Source organism: Hyperolius riggenbachi, chromosome 8, assembly GCF_040937935.1.
Source record: "Hyperolius riggenbachi isolate aHypRig1 chromosome 8, aHypRig1.pri, whole genome shotgun sequence".
In the NCBI taxonomy this organism is placed as follows: domain Eukaryota; kingdom Metazoa; phylum Chordata; class Amphibia; order Anura; family Hyperoliidae; genus Hyperolius; species Hyperolius riggenbachi.
In genome coordinates, this window is record NC_090653.1 from 196174996 (window position 1) to 196196573 (window position 21578).

General features: G+C 46.9%; 1 protein-coding gene across 3 annotated transcripts in view; it reads right to left on the minus strand.

Annotated features, from left to right (window-relative positions):
• Positions 1-21578, minus strand: part of MARS2 (methionyl-tRNA synthetase 2, mitochondrial) — a 57958-nt gene that overhangs the window by 22782 nt on the left and 13598 nt on the right. For all 3 annotated transcript variants that reach the window (XM_068248076.1, XM_068248077.1, XM_068248080.1), the window contains exon 2: positions 13405-13739. In XM_068248076.1, coding sequence (XP_068104177.1) covers positions 13405-13739 — 335 coding nt within the window. The remainder of the gene's footprint in view (positions 1-13404; positions 13740-21578) is intronic.

Consider the following 21578-nt stretch of genomic DNA (forward strand, 5'->3'; position numbering starts at 1 on the left):
GCGACGCGATTTCGGCCGCATTCCGACGCTTGTAAAAACGCATGCGGATGCGTTTCCACATGCGTTTTTACCCGCGATTTCGCCTGCGATTTCGCATGGCAGGGTGCCATGCGAAATTAACCATGACACTGCCAGGGCTAAATAAAATTGAAAAAGGTGCGAAATCGCACGCGAAATCGCGGGTAAAAACGCATGTAACAAACGCATGCGTTTTTACTATTAAATACATTAGCGGCGATTCGCACGGATTCCCGACGCAGGCGAAATCGTTGGCTCTTTTGTGCGTTTTTTTCACGCTGAAAAAAAACGCACCTCAACAACGCTACAGTGGAAACAGGCCCATCCACTTGTATTACATGTGCGGATCTGCATGCGTTGGACGCATGCAGATTCGCGATAGTGGAAACGAGCCCTGACACTTCCGCTGCCCGACGGATCAACTGTATACACATCACTATTTATTTATTTTAATTTATTTATTTATTGTATTTATAAAGTGCCAACACATGGTTCTACTCAGCACTGAACCAGGGCAACAGGGACATGATCCCTCTACTGAGCATGCGCACTGTTCCAGTTTGAAACATATTGGATGGCTCTCATGGAAATGCATTTTAAAATACCGTATTTTTCGGACTATAAGACGCACCTGACCATAAGACGCACCTGGGTTTGGAGGTCTAATTCCAGGGGAAAAAAATATACTAACCCTGGTGCGTCTGATACAGGGGCGTCTTGTGGAGCAGGAGTTGCAGGGCTGGTTCTCAACTTTTTGCTGCCTGAGACAAAAAGGAAGCCAGGCATAGGTCTCCACAGTATGGGTAGTCAGGCATAGGTGCCCCTCCAGTATAGGTAGCAAGGCATAGGTTCCCTTCCAGTGTAGGTAGGCAGGCATAGTTGCCTGCAGTGTAGGTAGCCAGGCATAGTTGCCTGCAGTGTAGGTAGCCAGGCATAGGTTCCCTGCAGTGTAGGTAGCCAGGCATAGTTGCCTGCAGTGTAGGTAGCCAGGCATAGTTGCCTGCAGTGTAGGTAGCCAGGCATAGTTGCCTGCAGTGTAGGTAGCCAGGCATAGTTGCCTGCAGTGTAGGTAGCCAGGCATAGTTGCCTGCAGTGTAGGTAGCCAGGCATAGTTGCCTGCAGTGTAGGTAGCCAGGCATAGGTTCCCTTCCAGTGTAGGTAGCCATTCATAGTTGCCTGCAGTGTAGGTAGCCAGGCATAGTGTAGGTAGCCAGGCATAGTGTAGGTAGTCAGGCAGGCGTACTCACAAGCTTTCACGTGCGACTTCAGGTTACGTCTGCATCACAGGTTGCTGCTGAGGGCAATCCCGTTAATCCACGTGCAGCTCCAGGTTATGCACGCATTGCTGTCCTCTGGCTGCTGCTGGTAACGATCCGGTTAATCCACGTGCGGCTCCAGGTTATTTCTGTATCGCTGTCCTCTGGTTGCGTCTGGTGGCGATCCGGTTAACCCACGTGCAGGCTCGCATCAGGCAATACAGGCAGTGTCCGATGTGCAGTAGCCGCCTTCTCTCCTGGGAGCCCGAAGAGCTGTTTAATTTGCGAGGAGCGTGGCTGGCAATAGAGGGGGTGTCCGCTATTGTAACAGCGTATGGCTGTTACACGCCGCTCGCGTACCGGGACTACTTCCGGTACGCGAGCGGCGTGTAACAGCCATACGCTGTTACAATAGCGGACACCCCCTCTATTGCCAGCCACGCTCCTCGCAAATTAAACAGCTCTTCGGGCTCCCAGGAGAGAAGGCGGCTACTGCACATCGGACACTGCTCGCGTACCGGAAGTAGTCCCGGTACGCGAGCGGCGTGTAACAGCCATACGCTGTTACAATAGCGGACACCCCCTCTATTGCCAGCCACGCTCCTCGCAAATTAAACAGCTCTTCGGGCTCCCAGGAGAGAAGGCGGCTACTGCACATCGGACACTGCTCGCGTACCGGAAGTAGTCCCGGTACGCGAGCGGCGTGTAACAGCCATACGCTGTTACAATAGCGGACACCCCCTCTATTGCCAGCCACGCTCCTCGCAAATTAAACAGCTCTTCGGGCTCCCAGGAGAGAAGGCGGCTACTGCACATCGGACACTGCCTGTATTGCCTGATGCGAGCCTGCACGTGGGTTAACCGGATCGCCACCAGCCGCAACCAGAGGACAGCGATACAGAAATAACCTGGAGCCGCACGTGGATTAACCGGATCGTTACCAGCAGCAGCCAGAGGACAGCAATGCGTGCATAACCTGGAGCTGCACGTGGATTAACGGGATTGCCCTCAGCAGCAGCCAAACACAGTGATGCAGACGTAACCTGAAGTCGCACGTGGAAGCTTGATGCGCAACAAACATGGGGCCGATAGTGAAAGCCTGGACTCGAGGCTGGAGGCGGGGAGATGATCTCTGGGACAGAGTCGAGGTATGCTGGCTGGTGTCAAGCATTAACAGGGGCCGCTGTGGTTATTTGTGATGGGTGTGGGGGAGGGGCAAAAGTTAGCATTCGGACCATAAGACGCACTCACTTTTTCTCCCCAGTTTTGGGGGAGAAAAAGTGCGTCTTATGGTCCGAAAAATACGGTATGTGGCGTTAATGGCTCTCTCAGCCAAAAAGGTTCCTGACCCTTGATCTAGCCCCTAGAAGTGTGTAAGGTCCCTCCGGAAGATCACAAACTGCGGCCAGGTCAGGCTCTGCTGCACATGCACTTTCGGGATCATACTTCCAGCGCTGAGAGTACTCTGCGCAGTTCAGTGAGAATTGAAATGTGCATGCGCAGAGCGCTTCTGATACTGGGAGAGCGATGTCGAGAAGCAACTAACACTTTTTTTTTTTTTTTATATAGTTCTCGGATGTGTCCATTAAAGGAAATGCCTAGAGACAGTCCGAAGGCCCTTCCAGAAAACAAAAAAAAAAAAGACTATGGCTTCAATTCATCAAAGGGTGTTCGATAACAAAATCCCAGTCCTTAAAATACCGCATTCGGTATTTTACACTTCACTGTGCTAATTCATCAATATTTTCACATGTGTGGTAGAGGTTCGTTAAGTTACCGAAGTACTACGGCTTCAGTTCATCAAAGGCTGTTAGATAACAGCAGAGTGGTGCAGAGCAGCTTGGAATGTCTCTGTGTTGTTACAAGCTGATAACAATAGAAGGCATCCAGACATCCCTTTATGTAAACGTGTTATATTTACTGTTACTTATACTGCCTCTGATGCTCTGAATCTGTCCATCAGTGTTTCTTAACATTTTACTTATTTGCCACAACGTAGATAAACTTCCTGGAGACATTACAAATGCCATGCTTGGTGATTTCACCACTTGCATCTTTGCATATTCAAACAGGGACTCAAAGGGTTAAACGACCGAAGGACATCTGGGGATATCTTTTGTCCCGTTCTCTCTGCTCACTGCCCTGGGGGTCTGGAAGCTTGTGTGAAGAAGCCTGTGACCTATCAGCACCTATCAGCTGCACTTGCAGGAGAACAGGGGCTGTTTCTATTGGCTGCTTGCTCCTGTTAATCATGAAAACATTCACACAGAAGGCTTTCGAAGCCTGTAACGACTGGGGAGAGCTGGAGATAAACACCGAATGTGCTAGCGAATGTGGTAACCTTGATGAATTAACATTTACTGACATTTGCTGACATGTGTTGAGCACAAGTCGGTAATTTATCTCATTGCTCTGTCATTTCAGCTTCTCATTCGGTAACAGCTTTGATGAATTAACATTTTCTTAAGTGCTCCGTTAACTCAGCTGTTTTCAGCATTACCGAATGCGGTAATGCTTGATGAATTGAAGCCAGAGTGACCCACAGTAGCTCCATATAGTTTATGAAGTTAGCAACGCCAGGTGATGCAAGTATGAAGGAAAGGTGCTCACAAATATAGGTAGCAGCCCTAGAAATCACAGTATAAAGCAATCCCATTCTGAAAGAAATATGTGAGAATCCGCTCAGCTGCCTGCGCAGGCAGGCAGCCTTTTGACCATTGTTTAGGTTTGCATGCTGCAGGACTCTGGAACAGAGACCTGTCTTTCCATTGCAAGTTCTGGTCTGTTCTCTTGCTGGGGAATTTGCATACATTTGTTATGCAAATCCCCTACCTGCCTTCTTTGATGACTGGCACTATAAGAGCTTTATGTTTCCCAGAAGGCTTTGCTGGTCATTTCCTTTCCATGGTCTGTTCCTGATGGACACTGCTGGAGTGTCAGCCATTGCTATCTAGTATAGTTAATTCCTGGGGGTTGCTTTAGGCTTCCCTTCTAGCCCAGTCAGGTTGTATTATCTGTATTTCCTGTTCTGTCTTGTCTTGCCTGTTGCCATTGTCCTGTCCCAACGGTGGTCGACAGGAAATGGTTCTGATCTCTGTTCTTGGAGTATAGCTGGTGCAGCGGTTGCTAACAGCTATCTCTTCTGTTCTGTCTTCTGGGATCGCGCTAGCTACTTTTTGCTAGCACTGGGGATCCTTCTGTTCTGTCTCCTGGGATTGCGCTAGCTACTTTTTGCTAGCGCTGGGGATCCTTCTGTTCTGTCTTCTGGGATCGCGCTAGCTACTTTTTGCTAGCGCTGGGGATCCTTCTGTTCTGTCTTCTGGGATCGCGCTAGCCACTTTTCGCTAGTGCTGTGGATCCTATCTCTCGCTTGTCCCTGTTTTCGTGTGTCTGTCTTGTCTGCTACGCTTGCTGGAGGCTCGGTGAGGTAACCGTTAAGCAAGCGTACGCGTCCTCTGTTTCATGTTTGTCTGTCAATGGTTAGTTAGGCATGCTTGTCTCTATTGTGCTTATCACATGAAGACCGCGCATAGCCGCGTGCACTGTTGCGAATGAGTGCGGTGTCCGTGGTTAGCTAGCGTTTGTTATTTTCCTTGTTATTCTCATTGTATTATTTGCTGTGCCTTTGCTAACCTCGTATTCTGTTCTGATCTGCCTTGTGTCACGTCTGGCGATTGCACCTCTCGCGATCGCGTTCCTATTTCATATCTGCTGTTGTGTGTGCGCGGTCGCGGGGTGGCGACTAGATTGACGCACACACATACAATCTGTCCCTTTGCTTGTTCTCATACGCAATCGCCTCGATTGCGTTCTGTGCTTCGTACAATTCCTGTCTGGCATTTGTGGAGGTACAGAGGATTGGTTCCTCTGCACTCCCCAGCGCCATCTGCCGACAGGAATTTTCCCTCTACGGGTGCGTAGCACCTTTTGCTGGGTGCCTGCAAATATACGCTTGTGGAGGATTTCCGCCGTATCAGCGCACGCGTTGTGCGCTGATCACGGGGAAAGTTCCACAATCGTTACAGAATAGCAAAAAGATCGAGGGCTATACGAGGAGGAAAAAGGTGCCCCCAAAGGATAGAAATAGATGAAATCCATCTAAAATGGTAAGTAAAATCACTTAACTCAATGAAGAAAATGAAGAAATTTGTATGAGGTAACCAAGTTTTTTTTTATTTTGAGGGTTCTAGTTATTTTAATCATTTAAGCTTCCTGGACGTAGCAGCTACGTCCAGGATGCCATGTGTGCTCCCTTGCGCTTCCGGACGCAAATAGTTAGCCCAGGAATCAATCGGGCCATGGTGCCCGATGATTGATTCCTCTCCCCTGCAGAAAAAGCGACGGCTTCTTTCGGAAGCCTCGCTTTTTTCTATCTCTTGCGTCCCCTACGTCCCTCTAAGCATACATGTTACGCTTAAAGGGAATGTCCAAGCAAAATAAAAAAATGAGTTTCACTTACCTGGGGCTTCTACCAGCCCCATGCAGCCATCCTGTGCCCTCGTAGTCACTCACTGCTGCTCCAGTCCCCCGCTGGCAGCTTGCCGACCTCGGAGGTCAGAGGGCCGCATTGCGTACATTTTTACGCATTCCTGCTAGTGCAGGAACATTAACACATACATTTTTACGCGTTACTGGTTCAATGCGTACATTTTTACGCATTGAACCAGTAATGCGTAAAAATGCATGCGTTAATGTTTCTGCACTAGCGGGAATGCGTAAAAATGTACGCAATGCGTCCCGCCGACCTCCGAGGTCGACAAGCTGCCAGCGGGGGACTAGAGCAGCAGTGAGTGACTATGAGGGCACAGGATGGCTGCATGGGGCTGGTAGAAACTCCAGGTAAGTGAAACTCATTTTTTTATTTTGCTTGAACCTTCCCTTTAACCTTCCTGGCGGTAAGCCCGAACTGAGTTCGGGCTATGCCGCCGGAAGGCACCGCTCAGGCCCCGCTGGGCCGATTTGCATAATTTTTTTTTTGCTGCACGCAGCTAGCACTTTGCTAGCTGCGTGCAGTGCCCGATCGCCGCCGCTACCCGCCGATCCGCCGCAATTCCTCTCGCCGCGGCCGCCCCCCCCCCCCCCCCAGACCCCGTGCGCTGCCTGGCCAATCAGTGCCAGGCAGCGCTATGGGGCAGATCGGAGTCCCCTCTGACGTCACGACGTCGATGACGTCGGTGACGTCATCCCGCCCGTCGCCATGGCGACGGGGGAAGCCCTCCAGGAGATCCCGTTCTTTGAACGGGATCTCCGGATCTCCGATCGCCGGCGGCGATCGGAGGGGCTGGGGGGATGCCGCTGAGCAGCGGCTATCATGTAGCGAGACTTTGTCTCGCTACATGAAAAAAAAAAAAATTTAAAAAAAACATTTGCTGCCCCCTGGCGATTTTTTTGCAAACCGCCAGGAGGGTTAAGTGATGGCATGTAAACAAACTAATGGCTGCCATCTTGTGTCCAAAAAGTAAAACTACATCTAATTTTTTTTTTTAAATCAACACATAGTTACCTAAAAAAATTACTATTTACAATCCCCCCCCCCCCCCCAAAAAAAAGATACCCAAATAAAATGTTTAACCAGCCGGGCGGTATGGACGAGCTCAGGCCCTGCTGGGCCGATTTTCATCAAATAAAGAGCAGCACACGCAGCGGCACTTTGCCAGCCGCGTGTGCTGCCCGATCACCGCCGGGTCCCCCCAGCCGCCTGAGCCCAGCGTAGCCGGAACAAAAAGTTCCGGCCAGCGCTAAGGGCTGGATCGGAGGCGGCTGACGTCAGGACGTCGGCTGACGTCCATGACGTCACTCCGCTCGTCGCTATGGCGACGATGTAAGGAAAACAAGGAAGGCCGCTCATTGCGGCCTTCCTTGTTTATTCTGGCCGCCGGAGGCGATCGGAAGAACGCCTCCGGAGCGCCCTCTAGTGGGCTTTCATGCAGCCAACTTTCAGTTGGCTGCATGAAATAGTTTTTTTTTAATTTAAAAAAAACCCTCCCGCAGCCGCCCTGGCGATCTTAATAGAACGCCAGGGTGGTTAATTAAAAAAAAACAAAAAAACATTACAATAAAAAAAACAAAACAAAAAAACACATGGATATTAGGGTCCAAACTTTTTAAATATCAATTTAAAGATGAAATATTTCTATTTATTTTTTTTTTAATTATAAGCTTGTAAATAGTGATGGATGCAAAACGGAAAAAATGCACCTTTATTTCCAAATACAATACTGTCGCCATACATTGTGATAGGGACATAATTTAAATGGTGTAATAATCGGGACAAATACAATACGTGAGTTTTAATTATGGAGGCATGTATTATCTTAAAACTATAATGGCTGAAAACTGAGAAATAATGTTTTTTCCGTTTTTTTTTTCTTATTCTTCCTGTTAAAATGCATTTACATTAAAGTGGCTCTTAGCAAAATGTACCACCCAAAGAAAGCCTAATTGGTGGTGGAAAAAACAAGATATAGATCAGTTCATTGTGATAAGTAGTGATAAAGTTATAGGCTAATGAATGGGAGGTGAACACTGCTCGGATGCATAAAGTGAAAATGACAGCCTGAAGAAGGGGGCTAGAACATACAAAATTAAAGGGACCCTGACCAGTCTAAAGAAATGAAACTGGTACTTACCTGGGGCTTCCTCCAGCCCACCGTTGGCTGTGAGGTCCCCCAGCATCCTCCTGGCTCCTCTCCCGGTCCCGCTAGTGGCTCCGTTAATGGCGACTTACGGGCTGAAGGTCAGCCATTAACTTCCTAAACAGGGTCGCTCTGCGTCATGGCGCCGGCCAGTGTGACAGTCCTGCGCATGCGCGGTTCAGAGTTTAAAAATGTATGAGTTGCACCCAGGGCTGTGGAGTCGGAGAGTCAGAGTCGGGGCAATTTTGGGCACCCGGAGTCGGAGTCGTGGTTTCATAAACTGAGGAGTTGGAAGATTTTTGTACCGACTCCACAGCCCTGGTTGCACCTCTAATGTATAAAAATGTATGTGTTAATGTTCCTGCACCAGTGGGAATGCGTAAAAAAAAAAAAAAAAAAAAAAAAAAAAAAAAAAAAAAAAAAAGGTACGCAATGCGGCCCGCCGACCCCCAGGTCGGCAAAAACGAAACTAGCTGGCGGCAGGGGGACTGGAGCAGCAGTGAGTGACTACGAGGGCACAGGATGGCTGCATGGGGCTAGTAGAAGCTCCAGGTAAGTGAAACTCTTTTTTTTTTGCCGCACGATTCCTTTAAGGGCCATCCAGCTTGTTATCAACACACAGTGAAATCTGTGAATATATGTAGGTATTGCACATGGCATGGGTAGTCTGCACATACAGGAAGGGAAAAAGAAAGCTTGATGACATGTACAGATTTTGGCGCAATATACATTAACCCCCTTGGCGGTATGATTCTTTCCGGATTTTAAAGGTCTAAAAGCGGTACAATTATTGCACCCTTTCAGACCCTAAAACCTGGGGGGGAAATAAATAAATAAATAACCTCCCTTGGCTCCCTTTGCAGTTATGCCTTCATCCTCCGGGTGGCGCTGCAACTCTAAAGTGAGATTGCCGGATGTCATGAAGACAGCCGGCGATCTCTCCAGGAGGAAGCAGAGCCCCGGAGGATGGAAGAAGGATGGCGTCCGACGTCGGGATCCCTGGGAGGTATGTAGAAGCGCTTCCGCAGTGCGCATGGCTCTGCATAGAGCCTCCGGCGGCTACCCCGAGCAGAGGTTCGGATTACCGCTCTAAGCTGCGGTTTTCCACCCCGACCCTAGCTCGGGGTTACGGCCAAGGAGGTTAACATCCACATATTTCAGCATCATAATGCCAACCAAATCTGCATGTATTACAACAGCATGGATCTGTAGTAAATGTATGTAGGTGCTTTGTTATGCACTGAAAATATCTGACATATGACACAAAAAAAAGTAGATCCCTACAGCTAAATCCTACATAAGACAATAATGGGGCACTATAACAGTTTCAAAACTATACCAATAGGTCTCCTCAGCTCCCAATCATTTACAGAATATTATTATTATTATTATTACCGATATTTATTTCTTTTTTTTTAATTGTGCCAACAGTGTTAAATCAAAAATGAGCAACAGAAATCAGTCCAGGATTGTTTGCAGGGCTGGACTCAGGTGAGAAGGATGGAATGGGTGGGCCTCTCACCCCACCCGGATACAGACCAGGATTTGTTTCCTACCTAGCAGGCCAGGAAGGCAGGTGATAAATCAGGTGCAGACCTGTTCACCCTGTCTGTGTGTGTACAACAGCGCAGAATTTGTAGACTTTCATTTGCTGTGGATTGTTATTTGTTGTGGACATTTGGAAGCTCTCGTTTAGCTGAAGTAAAACACTTTTTCCTTTCCCAGGTTATGCTGATGAATTGAAGCTTGTTTCAGCACTCAATTAATGAACGGTGCTTACATCTCTCTCCTGCTTGCTGGCTGCGAGCCCCAGTCCAGTCCAGCATTTGCTATACTTTGTAATTACTAATATTTTCAGTTAAACATAGGATTTATATAGGACAAATCGTCAAATTTCTGCATGACAAGAGGGGATGCCCAACATCTCGTTCACTCCAATGCATTCTGGGGAATTCTTGGACGAGAGTATCCAGGCAGCAACCACAAAATTTATGTCAGAGACTCTGCTTGCTGCTAGACAAAAGATACTGTAGCACTGAAATGGTTGGATTCCAAATCCCCTACTAAAGCTGAATGGGTTAGACCACAGGTGTCGAACACAAGGCCCGCAGGCCGAATGCGACCCTCCTTGCCATTTTATGTGGCCCTCAGAAGCTTCAAATGTGCATCATTGCAAACAGTAAAGAATGAAAGCACACTGCCGTCCCATCCAGTGGATGACAGTGGTTCTGCTTAAATCATTGTCAGTTTTAGCTAGTGTGCAGCAACAACCCATGGGACCCATTGAATACAACTCCCCCCGTGACACACACATACAGTACCTTTCCCTGATACCTTCTCCTCACATAGCAGGAGTAGCAGATCAGTGTAATATTTATCTGCATCGGTGCTGCATCTTGTCTCTTCTGTTCCTCCCAGCACCTGCACCCTCTATACTTCCATACCTCCGATCACATGGCATGCATTCAGAGTCAGAGGTATGCAGCAACTGTCAGGAAGATCAGACGAGACCAAACACAGAACTGGAGCAGTTGAACTACTCCACTGTGCCACTCTGCAGGAGGGGAAGGAGGAGGGGAACCCTCCCCCCCCCACACACACACACCACAGTTTATTTGAGACAATTTGGCCCGCAACTAAAACTATGGTTTACATTTTGGCCCCTTAAATGATTGAGTTTAACACCCCTGGGTTACCTGGGTTAAACGGATTCATACTGCTCTACCATACAAAAAGCCAATCTATGCCAACAGAAATATGTCCCCCAAATAGCATCTGGCTTGGGATAAATGGTGCCATCGATGAGCACTCCCATTGCCATTACCATCTGTTTAGCTGCTTTATATCTGAGCTCAGTCGCAAACCTATAGCATGCTACTCGAATTGAGAAGATCATCCACCTCTTCCAATGAGATGATCTTTAACGCCTCATTCGAATTCTGCATTGGGCTCTTCTGAGAATTTATGAACCCCGGCTACACATGTCTGAAACCAACTTTATTTATAATGTACATGGCTGGGTGTCACCTTTACTTCAACCAGTTTTCCCTTGTTTAATAACTGTTGTATTTTTCTCCTGAAGCATGCGAATGTTGTATAGTTCTAGCAATTCCTGTATGTTAAAGGGGCTATAAATAAAAACAAAAAAAGTGTCACTTACCGGGGGGTTCTAATGGCCCCCTGCAGATAAACTGTCCAGGGCCGTCACTGAAGAATCCTCCATTCCCACGGCAGCGTGTCACCTTCCAATTATTCGTCTAACTAGACGAATGTCACTACGACTGTGCGGTCGTGCGCGTCCTCGCTCCCGCCTCCGGGAGCTTCCTGTGCAGGCACAGTACTAAGTTCTCTCGCACTGTGCCTGCGCAGTAAGCTCCCGGAGAAGCGAGCAGGAGTGAGGACGCGCGCAGCCATGGCCGCGCAGCTGCAGTGACATAGTCTAGTTAGACAAATAATTGGAAGGTGACCGTGGTGGGGAACGGAGGATTCTTCAGTGACGGCGCGGGATAGGTTATCTGCAGAAGGCCGTTAGAAGCCCCAGGTAAGTGACACTTTTTGTTTTTATTTACAGCCACAGAACCCCTTTAACTTCAACTGTATTATTTGGCACATAAGACACTCCGGACTAGAAGACACATCTAGGTTTAGAGGGCAAAAACTAGGGGGGAAAAAAAACTATACTAAACAGGGTGCGTCCAAGGTCCAGGACAGTTTTGTAGATGCTCTGCCCCAATTATTGTGTCCCCATGTATCCTCTGTCCCCCTTGTCTGTCCTTTGCTTCCCCACGTGTCCTCTCTACTCCCCCATGTGTCCTCTCTGCCCCAGGGCATAGTTGCTGACAGCGGTGGCTCCCCGTGTGTCCCCTCTGCCCGTAAGGCATAGCTACCAGCAGCGGCAGCTTTGCTCACCTGACCCAGCAGCGATCGCAGACCTCTCCTCTCCCACACTGTTCCTCTAGTGCTGGCTTCTGCTGATCGCATCGAGGAACAGTGTGAAAGAGGAAAAGTGTGATCTCCAGTGGATCAGGTGAGCAAAGCTGCTGCTGCTGGTAACCGTGCTGTGCGTGCAGAGGGGGCACACAGGGAGCCGCTGTTGCAGGTATCTATGCCCAGGAGGGGAACACATGGGAAGCTGCCGCTAATAGCTATGCTGTGAGGGCAGAGGGGACACACGGGGAGCCACCTCTGCTGATAGCTATGTCCTGCGCGCAGAGGGGGTATACGGAGAGCTGCAGCTGCTGATAACTATGCCCTGAGCGAAGAGGAGACACACGGAGTGCCGCCGCTGCTGGTAACTATGCCCTGGAGGGGGAACAAGCGAGAAGCTGCCGCTGATGGCTATGCTGTGCGGGCAGAGGGGACACACAGGGAGCCACTGCTGCTGATAGCTATGTCCTGCAGGCAGAGGGGACACACGGGGAGCTGCTGCTAACTATGCCCTGTGGGAAGAGGAGGCACACGGAGAGCCGCTGCTGCTGGTAACTATGCCCTGGGGACACGGGACACACGGGGAGCTGCTGCTGCTGCTGGTAACTATGCCCTGTAATCCCTGTATTCGGCATATACGACGCAAGGACTTTTCCTCCCCATTTTTGGGAGAGAAAAAGCACATATAATATGCTGAAAAATATGGTATAAATGTTTTTATTGATCTATACATGGGTTTGTGATTGTACCTTCCAATGCTTCTATAAACTTTTTGTTGAAAAAAAACAAAAAAAAAACATAGGACTTATAGGACTTGCCACATTTGTTTCTAACAATGTCACATCTTTTTTCGAATTGGGATTGCAGTCAGAAATGTATATAAATGTTTTATAGAAAGACTTAAGGCTCATACACACATCAGACTATAGTCTTTGGAAAATGAAAGATCACAGATCAATCTTACCACCCGTCATGTAGTATGAGAGCCATACCTACACAGTCTATTCTATGGAGCTGAACTCCCCATCAGATAGAAATCTTTGCAAGATGCTGCACACACAGATGCTGTACAGACACAAAAGATCAGTATCTGCAAAAGATCTGTTCCTGCCAAAAATCCATTCCTGAAAATTGCAATAATAGTCTATGAGATCTGCAGATCATCATACACACATGATTTAACTGACATTCATCTGCAGATCAGATCCACCAGGATGGATTTTCAGATCTGTGGATGATTGCTTGATCTGCAGATGAATGTCAGTTAAATCATGTGTGTATGATGATCTGCAGATCTCATAGACTATCATTGCAATTTGCAGGAATGGATTTTTGGCAGGAACAGATCTTTTGCAGATACTGATCTTTTGTGTCTGTACAACATCTGTGTGTGCAGCATCTTGCAAAGATTTTTTTCTGATGTGGAGTTCAGCTCCATAGAAAAGACTGTGTAGAGTATGGCTCTCATACTACATGAAGGGTGGTAAGATTGGTCTGTGATCTTTCATTTTCCAAAGACTATAGTCTGATGTGTGTATGAGCCTTTAAAGTGCTACCAATTTCCATACCTGATGTCCACTTTCTATAGAGACACGAATTCTATTGCCACTGGGGTCTGGTCTCTCTACTGTTTGCTCCTCGCTTAAAAAAGCTTCATCAGAGGCACAATACCATCCTTTGTAAGTACCCTTGTAAATATACTTTTTTTCTTCCAGCGTTTTCCAGAAATGCACAACTGCCTGGGTATGACGAGTCTCTGTTGTACGAATAAAATCTGTGTAAGATATCCCAATAGCATCAAACAGCATGCGGAATTGCTGAGAAACTCTCAAACAAAGTTCAGATGGGTTTGAATCCAAATGAATAGCTGTTTGCTGTATCTTAAAGCCATGCTCATCAGTACCTGCCAAAAAGACAAAAATTACACTTAAACAATAAATTACAAAGAGACAATATACCAGTCTATTTCTCAGGAGGACCACATGCATTTTACCCTACAGAGTTTTCCTTGAAACTTTGGGGTACAAGGATGTGTCCAATGCTAAATTTAGATCTGGAATACCTCATGTACAACACTTGATGCAGTATGAACTTCACTAATCTACAGAACAGTGAACACACAGTAGTGAATGCGATAAAGCTGCTCCAATGACGCTTGCAGTTTTCCTCCTTAAAGAGAACCATAGGTGTGTTTGAAGAATGTGATCTGCATACAGAGGCTGTATCTGCCTATACAGCCCAGCCTCTGTTGGTATTCCAAACCCCCTAATGTTCCCCTGCACTCTGCAATCAGACATAGATCACAGCCGTACTGTGTTTACATCTATAGTGTCAGTCTCGGCTGCTCCCCCGCCTCCTGCAGAGCTCCGGTCCCTGCCCCCTCCCTTCCCTCTAATCAGCGGGGAGGGAAGGGAGGCAGGCGGGGACCGGAGTTCTGCAAGAGGCGGGGAGAGCAGCAGACTGACACTATAGAGAAAAACACAGCCCGCTGCGACACGCTGTGTGTCGACAGCACGGCTGTGATTTATGAGGGATTGCAGAGTGCAGGGGGACCTTAGGGGGGTTTGGGATAGCAACAGAGGCTGAGCTGTATAGGCAGATCCAGCCTCTGTATGCAGATCACATTCTTCAAACCCACCTCGGGTTCTCTTTAAATGTTGCTAGTGCTTTCGACATCATTACCTCCTTTAACCACTTAACATCTCAGTCGTTTTCAGCTTATGCATCCGAGCAATGTTCACCTCCCATTCATTAGCCTATAACTTTATCACTACTTATCACAATGAACTGATCTATAGCTTGTTTTTTCCGCCACCAATTAGGCTTTCTTTGGGGGGGTACATTTTGCTAAGAGCCACTTTATTGTAAATGCATTTTAACAGGAATAATAAGAAAAAAAATGAAAAAATTCATTATTTGTCAGTTTTCGGCCATTATAGTTTTAAAATAATACATGCCTCCATAATTAAAACCCACGTATTGTTATTGCCCATTTGTCACGGTTATTTCACCATTTAAATTATGTCCCTATCACAATGTATCGCGACAATATTTTATTTGGAAATAAAAGCATTTTTTCCGTTTTGCATACATCACTATTTACAAGCTTATAAAAAAAAATTAGAGAAATATTTCATCTTTACATAGATATTTAAAAAGTTTAGACCCTTAGGTAAAATATTTATGTGTTTTTTTTTTTTTTTTTTTTTTTTATAGTAATGTTTTTTTTTTTTATTAAACATTTTATGTGGGCATTTTTGGGAGGGTGGGATATAAAAGTGTTTTATTTGGGGAAATATTGGTGTAGTGTAATCTTTTTGGGTATTTACTTGTAGTTTTACTTTTTGGCCACAAGATGGCAATCTCGATTTTTTTTACATGACGTCACTCTAAGCGTACAATGTACGCTTAGAGGGACACAGCTTCAGAAAGAGCGAAGCTTCCGAGAGAAGCTGTCGCTTTTTCAGCGGGGGAGAGGAATCAATGATCGGGCTCCATAGCCCGACACATTGATTCCGTGGCTACCGACTCCGCGGCCGGGAGTGCGCGTGCACGATCGGCCGCGGGAGCGCGCCTGTCCTCCTTGACGTTTTTATACGTCAAGGAGGACAAAGTGGTTAAAATGGTTTTGTAGCACAGCTTAACCTTTGAAACCCTGAGGAACACAAAAATGTAGTGTCCAGGGCAATGATTGTTCTCATATTGTAATGATGTACTGTATACACATTTTGAAATGGTGTGTTGCCATACAGAACATTTTTTAGGGCAAGACCAGGTTAAATACCAGAATGCTATTTGGTGGTTGTCTACATATTTGGAAAAGTGGATTTTTATTCAGTTTATTTTTAGCTATTACAATAGGTGTAAGAGAGGCCTAATGCTGAATATAAGTTTGATTCAGGACCTGTTCAAACCTGCAACTGCTGACTAAGTTGGTGCATGGAGCTGCACATTTTCATTCAGTACATAACATTGTATTTACAATATCTGTGTGTAAGCAAGTGGTTTGATTTTTCATGGACTCTCCTCTGATTGGGCTCCCTGGCGTCAAAGTAGGTTTTAACTGTCTCCTGTATGACTCACATTAGTTGCCCCTTGGTTAGCGTCAGACTGCTCTTAACACCCTGGGGCAAACTCAGGATTTTCAAGGGGCACAGGGGGATTAGGATGGGACAGGGTAGTGCTACGTACACACATGCGACAACGATCGTTCGTTGAGAACGACGAACGAACTTTTAATTGATGAAAGAACGACCTATGTAAAGATAGTTTTAAAAGGTGTGTAACGATCTGATCGTTAGAACGAACATTACATCACGTAAAGCATCTATTGCGCCTGCGCATAAAAATGAGAAGTTTCACAGAGAAATAGTGAAATGCGCATGTCAAGCCTAGTACGAACGACCGTTTCCAACGATTTACTACTTTTGCAAACGATCGTCGTTGGTTAAAATCCGGCGAGACAGAACTTTCTTTTGTAGCGATTTGGCTCGTTCGTCGTTTGCCTTAATAGTCGGTGGTTCGTTTTTTGTAACGATCGTCGTTGGTAAAGATCGGGGAACGATCGTCACAAACGACTATAGTCGCATGTGTGTACGCACCTTAGGAGAGAGAAGCACAGAACAGAGGGAATGAGAGGAAATACAGAAACAGGTGAGGGATACTTGACCAGGATTGCAATATTCTATTTTGCAGGGTCATACTGAGATAATACACAGACATAACGCACTGTGGAGGAGACACGGGGGTAAAAGGGAAGGGAGGATATACCAGGGAGAGAGGGTGAGAAAGTCAAGGGGGAGAGAGACACACACTTCAGTAAGAAACAGAGGTAATTGGATTTAAGAGGGCTACCACATGAGGAGCCCGAGTCCAGGAAACATTCAGCTGGCATATATAAACAGACATCCTTCTGTGCCCGTTTCCACCATGGTCAAATGTGGAAATTTCCCCACAGGCGAGTCAGGCAAGGGAAATGCTGCAAATTATCTGCCGCCTGAATCGCACTGTGGTGCAATTCTGTATGGCATGCTACAGATTCCTGCAGCACGCACCCGAATCCCATGACACAGCTAAGCGATCTGAATGCGTGCTTGCATCACTTTAAAGTGAACCAGAGGAGAGAATTATATGGAGGCTGCCCTATGTATTTCCTTTTAAACAATACCAGTTGCCTGGTAGCCCTGCTGATCTATTTGGCTGCCGTAGTGGCTGAATCACACCATAAACAAGCTGCATGCTTGTTCAGGGCTATGGCTAAACGTGTTAGAGGCAGAGGATCAGCTGGACAGCCAGGTAACTGGTATAGTTTAAAAGGAAATAAATATGATACCCTCCATAGCCCTCTTACCTCGGTTTCACTTTGGAAACTGGCCCTCATTTTTTCTTTTATCACTACAGAAGTTGGCTAATTACTGTATATGCATTCTTAACTGTATCCACTGGCCTTTACAGCATATTCAGTTTGGTGTTAGAGGAGCCAGTAAATACAGATAATAATGAGGACAGCAGACATCCGTAATGAAGGGGTAAGTGAAGCAGTCTGCAAGATCCCGACTTTCTTTTTTAAGGGAACCAAAACAAAACAAAAAAATTACTTCATGCTTCTACCAGCACCCTGCAGCCGCCCTGCGCCATTACTGAACGATCCTCCGGTCCCCCGAAGCGACCTCACGCAGTTTCCTTTTAGGTGACTCAGCCAGTCGATGGCCACCGAGTCTGCGTGGCCCTGGCTGCGTACATCCTTGATCACTCTCGAATCGCTGGGAGCACCCTGCGCATGCATAATACGAGATTTACTTGTATTTAATATACGCTAGATGCTCCCAAAGTTAACTGGAGTCATAGTGAAGGAACAAGCCAACGGAGGAGGATGGTAAGGGACTAATCAGGCAGAAGAGGGCTGGAGGAAGCCCCAGGTATATATATGTTATGGCCAGAACCCGAAGTCTGGCCACTTCGGGTTCTGGCCGGTCAAAACGAGAAGTGGCCGGCTAATGCGGCCAATGTAAGAAATGTGGCATAATTTCGGACTTTGGCCGGCCAGAACGCGTTGTGACTGTATGCGGCCGGCCAAGTCCAGAAGTCCTGCTCCCTCGGCTCTCCCCCTCCTGCACTGCGCTACTCAAACCTCAGATCAGGGTGACAGGACCGGAGAGGCGGAGAGAGGCAAAGCGCACAAGTGACCCGCAGGACGTGAACACTTTACTGCGGAAGCGCCAGTCATTTGGCACTTCTGCATGTAAAGTGTACACAGGTCCGGGCAGGTAGCGTGCGCGCTGCTCTGCCTCTATCCGCTTCTCCCCGCCTCTTCGGTCGCCGTGATCTGAGGTCTGCGAGTAGCGCAGGCAAACACCCCCGCCATGCAAAGCGCAAGGGAAAGCCCCCCGCCATGCAAAGAATATAGTAAAGCCCCCCCCCCGCCATGCAAAGCATACAGTAAAGCCCCCCCCCCCTGCCATGCAAAGCATACAGTAAAGCCCCCCCCCCTGCCATGCAAAGCATACAGTAAAGCCCCCCCCCCTGCCATGCAAAGCATACAGTAAAGCCCCCCCCCCCCTGCCATGCAAAGCATACAGTAAAGCCCCCCCCCCCCCTGCCATGCAAAGCATACAGTAAAGCCCCCCTCCTGCCATGCAAAGCATACAGTAAAGCCCCCCCCTGCCATGCAAAGCATACAGTAAAGCCCCCCCCCCCAGCCAATCAAAGCACACAGAAAAGCCCCCCCCCCCCCCAGCCATGCAAAGCGCCTAGTGAAGCACCCCAGCCATGCAAAGTGTGCAGCCTTCCCCCTCCCCAGTGATGCAAAGTGCACAGCGAAGCTCCACCCCCCCCCCCCCCAAGCCATGCAAAGCAACCCCAGCCATGCAAAGCACCCAGAAAAGCCCCCCAGCCATGCAAAGCGCCCAGAGAAGCGCCCTCAGCCATGCACCCCCCCCCTCATCTGTGACTAATCACCACTGTAATTTGTTCTCTCCCCTGTGCCAGGGCAGAGCAGCTAATTTTAAAGCGCAGGATGTTAAAAAAAAAAATTCTGCTTCCGTAAAATCAGGAAGTAGACACGCTGCTGATTTGTTACAGGATTGTGTATTAGCTGTGACGGTTATTATGCTGTTGTGTATGTTTCAAAGCACAGAGGAAGTCGAGTGCTGGACAGGACCCGGGATGTTCTGGGATTTGTGCCTTTTGGACTTTGGCCGACTGACTTTGGCCGTTTCTAGAACTGGCCGGCCAATGTCAGAAATTCCCAGCATTTTGGACTTTGGCCGACGTCAAATCGGCCAGTTCTAGAAACGGCCGGCCAATTCTAGAATTGGCCGATTTCTGGTTTTGGCCGTAACATATATAAAAAAAACGTTTGCATTTAATCATCTCAGGTTCAAGAGCCATTGATGTTATTTGACAAAACGCTAGATTCACCTGAATCTGAGCTGGCTAGCACCTGGTGAGCGCATTACCTATAGGAGTGCGGAGTTAGTTTTGAACACATGTGTGACTCACTATCACAGGTGGAGTTAGGATTATAGGAGTGCACTAATTCAAATAAACACTTTTATACACTGTGTACAGTGTTTTTTCCTCCTAGGTTCCTTTTGAGCAAGTGGAGTGCGGAGTCCAGTATTATCTTTAATTAACTGAACTGGAATGGTGTGAACATGAACACACAGTGTCTTTGTGAACATTTTTTGTGGACTTTAGAGGTAGTAGGTGGCACAGCTCTGTGTTTGAATGTATGTTACAGTATTGCACACTGAAGAAACTCAAAAATTTGAATATTGTGCAATGTATTTCAGCAATTCAACTTACAAGGTGAAAGTAATATATAAAATAGACTCAGAACATACAAAGTGAGATATTTCAAGCCTTTATTTGTTACCATTTTGATGAGATTGGCTTACAGCTTATGAGAACGCGCACACACACACACACACACACACACACACACACACTATGCTGCTACCAGGGAAGGACTGGGACCTTTTGGCCTGGGGGGAAACACAGACTAGAGGCCCGTTATGGCAGCCTCAGCCCAAATTATGTCACACATTCACCCCATGTCGTATATGTCAGTAATCACGTGGAATGCCAATGCGGAAATACAGCAAGGACACTCTGTGAACAGTGTGACAGGTAAAGTACAGGCATCAGGGGGGCACAATACAGTTTGAGGCAGGGCTGTGGAGTCGGAGTCGTGGAGTCGGGCAATTTTGGGTGCCTGGAGTCGGAGTCGGGAAAAAATGCACCGACTCCGACTCCTAATGAATTTGTAACTGTAATTAAAATAGAACATTTTATCATATTTTCTATTTCTCAGATAATAGTCATTAAAAATAATGTATATATACAGTAATAGCTGTGCTTAGTACACAAAAATGAAATAAACCAATCAAAATTAGTTACTTGTGCTGCTTCAATAAAGCAGTCCCTGTATTTTTAAGGTCAGATATACATATCTGATTGTGACTGTATATATGATGTGTACACAGGAATCTCTTATATATACTAAATAACATCTATGCTGTAAGAATAAAGCCTGATGTGTAGCCGTGTCACTAATAGAGATGGTCAACGAGATGGAAATAATTCTGCATTGATGCGGATTTATGCAAATGCATGCACTCCCTTTGCTGATGAAATCAAATAATTTGATATGTTGTTAAAATTTGGTTTGGTGACTACAAATTAAAGGGTAACTGAGACGGATGAAAAGTAAAGTTTTATACATACCTGGGGCTTCCTCCAGACCCCTTCAGGCTAATCAGTCCCTCGCTGTCCTCCACCACCCGGATCTGCTATGAGTCCTGGTAATTCAGCCAGTCAGCGCTGTCCGGCCGCATGCCGCTCCCACAGCCAGGAACATTCTGCACCTGCGCAATAGTGCTGCACAGGTGTAGTATGCTCCTGGCGGCGGAGAGTGTGCATGCGCACTACGCCCGACTGGCTCAAGTACCTGGACTCATAGCAGAAGATCCAGGTGGTGGAGGAGTACAACGAGGGACTGATTATCCTGAAGGCGGCTGGAGGAAGCCCCAGGTATGTATAAAACTTTAATTTCAGCTGTCTCAGGTTTACTTTGTTACACAGTAGTACTATACTCTACATATGCACTCCCCACAGAGCTGTAGGGAATCCACTGAGAATGCTGTGCACATTGAACACAGAGGTGTTGTCTGTTTACAATCTCCTCATTCCCCTGCAGAGTACCTGCACATCATTCTTACATGTACCCACACTTACATTGCCTAGGGCCTGATAGATGTTCTTTGTTCCGGTTTGTACCTTTTACAAGTACTCTTACCAAGGACTAGTTTTAGTCTAAAGGGAATAAATATAGTAGTCTACATATCCTTCTCACTTCAGTTGTCTTGTAAAATTCCTAAGCGCTGGCAGTTAAGAGACGAATTTCATGTTACATACTTTTAATCAACAAAAGACAAACTTACTTGCGGTAAGGTCTTTTCCAGGAGTCGGAAGGACAGCAACCCTGAGACTTGTCTCCCTCCATTTCCAACTGGACAGGATACTAGTTAAAAGAATTAACATAATTGATTAGGCAGGCACACTACATAAGGCAGCATTCCCTTACCCTCATCAGTAATAAAAAAGACCACACAGAATGATGCTTCAAATAATTTTTATTAACAATACATCAGGGTGGGTAGTAAGGGTGCTGTCCTTCCGACTCCTGGAAAAGACCTTACCGCAAGTAAGTTTGTCTTTCCAGGACGTCTCAGGACAGCAA